General features: G+C 39.0%; 1 protein-coding gene across 4 annotated transcripts in view; it reads left to right on the top strand.

The window, feature by feature from the left end:
* The window catches only part of NIN (ninein (GSK3B interacting protein)), a 137,700-nt gene that overhangs the window by 29,406 nt on the left and 100,529 nt on the right, over positions 1 to 7,765 (top strand). For all 4 annotated transcript variants that reach the window (XM_006872341.1, XM_006872344.1, XM_006872342.1 and 1 more), the window contains exon 4: positions 4,340 to 4,421. In XM_006872341.1, coding sequence (XP_006872403.1) covers positions 4,340 to 4,421 — 82 coding nt within the window. The remainder of the gene's footprint in view (positions 1 to 4,339; positions 4,422 to 7,765) is intronic.

Genomic DNA, 7,765 nt, shown 5'->3' with positions numbered 1-7,765 from the left:
TCCACCATGGGTCACCCTGCTGGTTATTTAAAACACCGGTGGCATAGCCCTCAGAATCACAGCAACTCAGACCACCACAGCACGACAGATAGACGAGTGGTAGAGAGTGGGAAATAGAACAAGAGAAAGAATAATAACAGATCCTGAGTTCTTCGGCATTTTGCTCTGAGAAGAGAGAATGTATTTTACAACATCTACCTCAGTTTTTGACACCACTTCTGTTTGCTTCCGAGTTGTCTGGCCTGCTCTGGATAATTGAAACTGTGAGATGTTGTTGTTGTTGTTGTTAAGTGCCATCGAGTCGTGAGATAAGTAGTCTTAAAAGTTGTGCTTTTGTTATAGCATAGTGGAGGGATACCCAGTCTTCATAGAAAATCACATAGAAAGTGATTAGAATTAACTTCTAGATTGTGGAAGGAAGGAAGTAAAATTGACTTACACAGATCCTGGGTAACCTTCATGCCTAAAATCCACTAAATTCAACTATCTCAGGACCAGATTCAGGTAAAGAACCTCTTCCCAGTTTTATCAGAATTGTATCTTCAGAAAACCCAGCAGAGTCTCACAGAGTCACGTACAGAGGATGTGGAATTCTTTAGACAAGTGCCTCAGTTTCAAAGCAGAAGCTTCTTTTTCTTTAACTTGCAACTGTAGTAAGGGGAGACTTAAGTTTCATTCCAGTCCCAGCAATTAATATCCTAAGAGACACAAGAAAGCCAGGGTTGGGGGTCCCTAAACACAGCAAATTGGATCTGTTTCCCCAGCGCTGGACAACTATACAAGTTCTGGGGGAAAAGGCAGTTCCTAACCAGCTTGACTCTTTTGGTCACTCACATGGCCACTTACTTGGCTCAAAAATATGGCCTATTTTGTAGTTTACCATCTATAAAAGTTGTGGGAACAGTCACCCCCATTACTATTGTTCTTAGGTGTCATCAAGTAGACTCCAGCTCACAATGACCTTGTTTCTAACAGAATGGAACCCTGCCCAGTCCTGTGCAGATCATAATCATTGCTATGTTTAAGCCCGCTGTGCTGCCACTGTGTCGATCCATGTACCTTCCAGCCTGAGATGCTCTTCTTCCAGCACTATGTCTGATAATGTTACATGCTTATTCAGGAGGTTGTCGTTGATTAATCTTCAGAAACAGATCATCAGGTCTTTTTCTAGTCTGTCGTAGTCAGGGAGCTCCACTGAAACCTGACTATGGGTGACCCTACTGGTTTGTATTTGAGATATTGGTGGTATAGCTTCAAACATCATAGCAGCATGCAAGCTACCACAGTACAACAAACTGACGGATGGTGGCCCATTACTATACCTATTGCTATCGTTAACTACCAATTGCTGTTGGTGCTGTTGTTAGGTGTCATCGAGTCAGTACCAACTCATAGTGATCTTATGCACAACAGAACGAAATACTGCCCGGTCCTGGGCCAACCTCACAATTGTTGCCATGCTTGAGCCCATTGATGCTGCCACTTTGCCAATCCATCTCACTAGGAATCTTCCTCTTTTTCTCTGACCCTCCATCTTACCAAACATGATATCCTTCTCCAGCGACTGGTCCCTCCTGACAATATGTCTGAAGTATAAGAGACGAAGTTTGGCCATCCTGACTTCCAAGGAGCATTCTGGAAGTACTTCTTCTAACACAGATCTTCTATTAAATTCCAGGAAATTCTAGACACTAAGTAATTTTCATATCATTCTTCTCATGTCCCAGCGAGGGAGCTGGTGTTATAAATAACATGTCTAGTTGGTCAGTTGCTGTTGAGTTGATCCTAGTTCATAGTTACCTCATGTGTGTCAGAGTAGAGCCTCACTCCATAGGGCTTTTGATGGCTGATTTTTCAGAAGTAGATTGCCAGACCTTTCTTTCAAGGTGCCTATAGGTGGACATGAACCTTCAACTCTTCAATCAGCAACCAAATGCATTAGCTGTTTGCACCACCCAAGGACTCCATTGTTGTTGTTGTTGTTCAGTGCTGTCGAGTCGGTTCCGACCCATAGCGACCCTGTATAGGGTTTCCGAGGAGCAGCTGGTGAGCTTGAACCAACCTTGTAGTTCAAACGGCTTTGCAGTCTGGTGCATTAACCCACAGAGCCACAACAGGACTCCATAAATACCATAAACTACATGGAATGCTATTCTCATAGTGCCTGATTCCTTACATTTCCCAAGATTGCCAGCTCTATGGAGGCATAAAGGCGTTTTTGTCACTTTTGTTCACTGCTGTATCATCATGACCTAGCACAGTGCCTGACACAAAGCAGGTGCTCCATAAATATTTCTGGTATGAACAATAAACATTAGCTGTTTGTGAACCCCTTTTGTATAGATTAACAAACTAAAGCTCAGAAAAGTTAAGTCATTTCACCAAATCCCAGCAGGAAGTAAGTGGAAAGAGTCAGGATTAGTACGTAGACCTACCTGGTCTAAAGCTCAAATGCCTAGTCCCTATACTAACTTTCCTGAGAAGAAAGAATGATTCTGGTAGGAATTAGTAAATGTTTAAGTCTCTGCATTTGAGAGGAAGCAGCATTTGGGTAGGTACTATCTGTGAACTGACGGGTTAGGAAGGTGGCCTTGTCCAGGTCAACTGGAGCTGGGTTGCCACAGTGTTTGAAGCCCATTTCTGACTCCAGAACAATAGCAGGGTCTGCCAGTCACGACTCTCCCCCAGGCATCTCAGCAAATTGTCAGCTGTGAAACCTAATTAGCACTGCCTATATTTGAACACTGTGTTAACCCTTTTGTTGATTGCACCACCCTGGACCTTCAGCAGATATGCTGCATTCCTTGACAGAATTCTGCTTCTGGATCAGTAGATTATTTATTTATTTATTTATTTTAATTTCTGCTCTAATCATTATTTTTTATCTTCTGGTAACTGTAGGCTTGCTTTGCTGCTCTTTTTCCAATTGTTGCAGATGTTGGGTTAAGATGTTGATACTGATTCTTTTTTCTTTTTGGAGGTATGCATTTATTGCTATAAATTGTACTATAGACTTTTAAAGACATATAATTTTGCAAAGTAACTTCAGTTAATCAAGACTAATTAATGAATACCAATTTAGTAGAGAAATTACAGACCCTTACAGCACATTGTAAGCGTTTACAATTTTATGACAAACCTTAATGGTTTGCTCTTTTTGCTTTGATTTGCATGAATAAGATATTACAAAGGGTCTTCAGAAAGTTTGGAGAAATTCCATTACTTTTAAATCCATTTTTCTACAAACTTTTTGAAGTACTGCGTACATGATTTTTTTCCCTTCCATTGTTTAGATGAAGGTCTGTTGCTTTTCTAAATTAAATTTTGAAGGGGTTTTTATCTGTCACCAATATTATAGGATGCTCTGAGTTGGAATCCATTAAACAGTAATGGGTTTTACATTTAAACTTCTAGGCATCATCTTATAATGACTTCCAAGGAGAGACTCGTAATAGCACAGATTGTGCAAATTTACCAACTTTGTATTTAGATACTTTATCAGTGCCCATGTAAATAGGTAACATATTATCCAATTAGAATTAAAGTGGAAAAATATTCTCTCTGCCTCTTGTCCCATAGTGAGAACACGTAAATTTGTTTATAAAAAATGTAATTGTTCATTAAGAAACCTGCTTTACCCTTTAAACATAAGTAATATCCCAGTTCTGACCAAGCATTTACTTAAATAAGACTCAGTCAAGGTAATTTTATTTTTAAGAATTCAGGAAAATACTTCACAAGGCTCTCTTGTCCTTTGTGTTTTCTACTGATTTTTGCTTATTTATGGAATCAGGACTGAAGGGGCCTTGGGAGATAAATGTTATATACCTGCCTCAGGCAAGACTATATTCAATTCATCCTCCACCGATAGTTTACTCCCTCTGGAATATCTTAAGAGATGAAAGCATTCGCAGTTCTAATGGTTTATTTACTTGGAAAGTTTTTCCATAGCATTTAGTGTAACATCTTTCTCTTCTAGTCTTATGTAGAAAAAATTACAGCAACTAAGAGTTCAAAACATGTATTTTTTATGAGTTTTTGAAGAGGGTTTTGAAAGAAAAAGAAAGAGAGAGAGAGAGGGTTTTACTAGATAACTTTTCCTCACAGGAGGTTGAATAGATACTTATATTAGTATTTATAACACAAAATTACCTACCCATTTTTCCATTCTGTGCTGTTAAGAAAGAAAGGAGAAGGGGGAAAAAAAGAAGAAGCAGCAGGTTATGGTTCATTGTAAGGCTGTCAAAATGTGAACACATGGTTCTGGTAACTTATTGATGGTTTGCATTCTTAAAGCTAAGGAAACTATTTTAAATTTCTGTTTAAATCTCTATTTCAGGTGCATTTTGATCAATTTAAAGAAGCGTTAATACTTATCTTGTCGCGAACTCTGTCAAATGAAGAGCACTTTCAAGAACCAGGTAACTGCACTAACTTTTCTTCTCTGTGTTCTCCTTTAAAAGTTGTCCAGGGAAGAATTTAGAAACCTTGAAGCTTGTCTGTGAAAGATGTGGGCATCTGGCCTTTCGTAAATTGAATCGTTTTTTCCAGGTGCTTTTCTTTTGATATTATCATAAGAGTCTTGCAGCTGTTGAACGCTAAAATGAGACTTCCTTACTATAGTAGTGTATTATGGAATAAGTAATTGGATTGTTCCTAGGAGATATGTCTGATGATGTGGCAATAACTCATTCTTAGAACAAACAGAATGAAGCTGAATGCTGCTGCCTTCATCCTTATTTCCTTCATAGGTGAGATTCGATTCTGGGACATCGTGGAAAGATGCAAATTTTGAGGGCGTGCTGAAAGCAGAACAATGTAGAGATCATTTTATTTAGTTCTAGTGAGTGAATATCCCTCTGTTTCAGACATTGTTACATTATATTATAGTTATTTATCTGTCTCCTTGTCTCAAGTGATAATTCCTTGAGGACCTAATGTTCGTTTTTGTATGCCTAAGGTCTAATAGAATGCTTAACAAATAGTATTCAATGAGTGTAATGAAATAAATGACTTAATGTTGCACTTCATTGATTTTAAGGCACTGTTGATTATAAGACACTGCTATTTTGTGTATTTCAGCTTTAAGTATATAAATGACCAATTATAATGGTAAAATGCCTTTGATTGTACACTAAAATCTAATTTCTGTGTGCTCAAATCTAATGGAGGAAAACTGTTTTAGAATCAATGAAATAATGGTAAATATTTGATGGGAAGTCTGAATAATATGGAAATTTGTATTGTAGTATAGTTCAGTTTTATCAGATCAGTAGCTGTTAGGGGCTAGAGATATAAGGTAGCAAAACGGAATTTTAGGAGTGTGAAATAGTTTTTTTATCTTATTTGTGGTAGTGATCATATGATTGTACGAGTTTTTCCAACCCATAGAATTGTGAACTAAAAGAGCAAAACAATTGTTTGTAAATGATGCCTCAATAAGTCCAGCTTATAAAATGAGAACACCAAAAAATACAGTCCAGTTTTAAGACTGAGAAGAAATCATTAACATTTTGTGGTTACAGGGCATCATTCAATGTGACCTATTTAGATGCGGCACAGATGGAAACTCACTTCTTATCCTTACTGGTGATCTAATTCTTCATACTAGCTTACAAAATGCTCCAGGTTTGTGGATTACCTATCGATTGTTCATTTAGCAGTGTTTTGGATTCTAGGTAAAGTCATCCTTTTTTGATAATGGCAGCCACTCCTAGAATGGAAATTCTCTACTCTGAGGCTTTCCAGGGTTCTCTGGAAGTCCCCAGTGAGTCCTGGAGGGAGGTTACTGCATTCTGGACACTTTTTAGACTGTTTCTGTAGGTGACCATGCTGGACATAGATTTCTGTTCTTAAGGGCTTTCACATTTTGGGGGGTATATTTACTTTTTGGGGGTTGTCTCCCATCTGAATAGCAATAGTGCAAGATCTGAAGGACCCTCAGTAGAGTTCAGAGGCATTCTAGAGAACATGAGCACAGATAACAGAAGCCTAAACTCCATGTTTTCAATCAGCAACCAAATGCATTAGCTGTTTGCACCAACCAAGGACTCCATAAATACCATAAACTACATGGAACGCTATTCTCATAGTACCTGATTCCTTACACTTCCCGAGAGTGCCAGCTCTATGGAGGCATAAAGGCGTTTTTGTCACTTTTGGTCACTGCTATTTCATCATGACCTAGCACAGTGCCTGACACAAAGCAGGTGCTCCATAAATATTTCTGGAATGAACAATAAACATTAGCTGTTTGTAAACCCCTTTTGTATAGATTAACATTTCACCAAATCTGTGTGCTGATAATGTGCTTTTCACATGTGTTTGAAAATGAACTACTCTACCACTTATCCACATGATCCCAATACTTACCCTTTCTCCAACACCTTTACTGTCACTTGCCAGAAAAAGTAATCATCCTAAATGTGCTGATTTACGATAACTACAAATGTGAATGATGCTGTCTAGGGTTGTGCAGTGTTGGGAGCTGAACAATAGACTATGGTAGACAATGGCTGGCTCAGGTTGCTAACAGCAGAAAGTAAAAGTTTACAGCTCTAGCTCCAGATGGTAGTGCCCTAGTTCTGTGTGTGCCTCACTGCTGTGCAGGCAACAACCACCATTTGGACATGTCTTCCAGATCAACACACAGAAGGGATTTTTTAAAGCTTCGCCGTGTGCTCCATCCTTTGGGCAGCCTGCAGCAAGTCTTTATTACCGTGCTTTCCAAATTGGTGTCATGAAGCAGCAAAAGACGTACTGCTAGCTTTCACCCAGCATTTATGTGACTTCCCTAATGCTTTTCCTTGTAGGATAGAGGGCTTTACCTAGTATGCAGCAGTGAGTCACCCTCCGTCCCACATCCTCGGCTTTTTCTGTCTTTCACCCAGCTCTCCCTGGCCCCTGCAGTTGTTCTTGGGATCATGCAATTCTTTCCACTCAAGTACTCCCTCACCTACACTAAAATGTGACCCTGCCCCTACAGGCAGTCTGGTTTAGCTGGCAAAAGACAAAAGGGGCAGGACTCAAATACTGTATATGTCTACGAAGAAGAGGTCACCTGAGTTCATGGTTCCCTTCCCTTTGTGAAAACAACTAATCCTTAAACCATAAACCACAGCATTTTACAAAACAAAAAAATACATTTTATTGTGGTAAAATGTATATAACAAAAAAATTTTAATTGTTTTAAAGTATACAATTCAGTAGCATTAATATCTTTGATATCCCATGCGAGTGAAGTTTTACTAAAGGTAATACAGAAATGGCTGCAAGCACACATTGACAGAGAACTTCTAGAGGTTCAAGCCAGATTCAGAAGAGACTGTGGAACGAGGGATATCATTGCTGATGTCAGATGGATTGTGACTGAAAGCAGAGAATACCAGAAAGATGTTTACCTGTGCTTTATCGACTACGCAAAGGCTTTCAATTGCGTGGATCATGACAAGCTATGGACAACATTGCAAAGTACGAGTATTCCTGAACACCTAATTGTGCTCGTGATGGATCTGTACATGGACCAAGAGGCAGTTGTTCAAACAGAACATGGGAACACTGAATGGTTTAAAATTGAGAAAGGTGTGTGACAGGGTTGTATTCTTTCATCATGCTTATTCAACCTGTGTGCTCAGCAAGTAATCCAACAAACTGGGTTATATGAAGAAAAACGTGGCATCAGAAGGAAGACTCATTAACCACCTGCGATATGCAGATGATACAACCTTGCTTGCTGATAATGAAGAGGACTTAAAATATTTACTGA

The sequence above is a fragment of the Chrysochloris asiatica genome, unplaced genomic scaffold, assembly GCF_000296735.1.
Source record: "Chrysochloris asiatica unplaced genomic scaffold, ChrAsi1.0 scaffold00194, whole genome shotgun sequence".
Classification (NCBI taxonomy): Eukaryota; Metazoa; Chordata; class Mammalia; order Afrosoricida; family Chrysochloridae; genus Chrysochloris; species Chrysochloris asiatica.
This window is presented reverse-complemented; position numbering and strand designations above follow the sequence as displayed.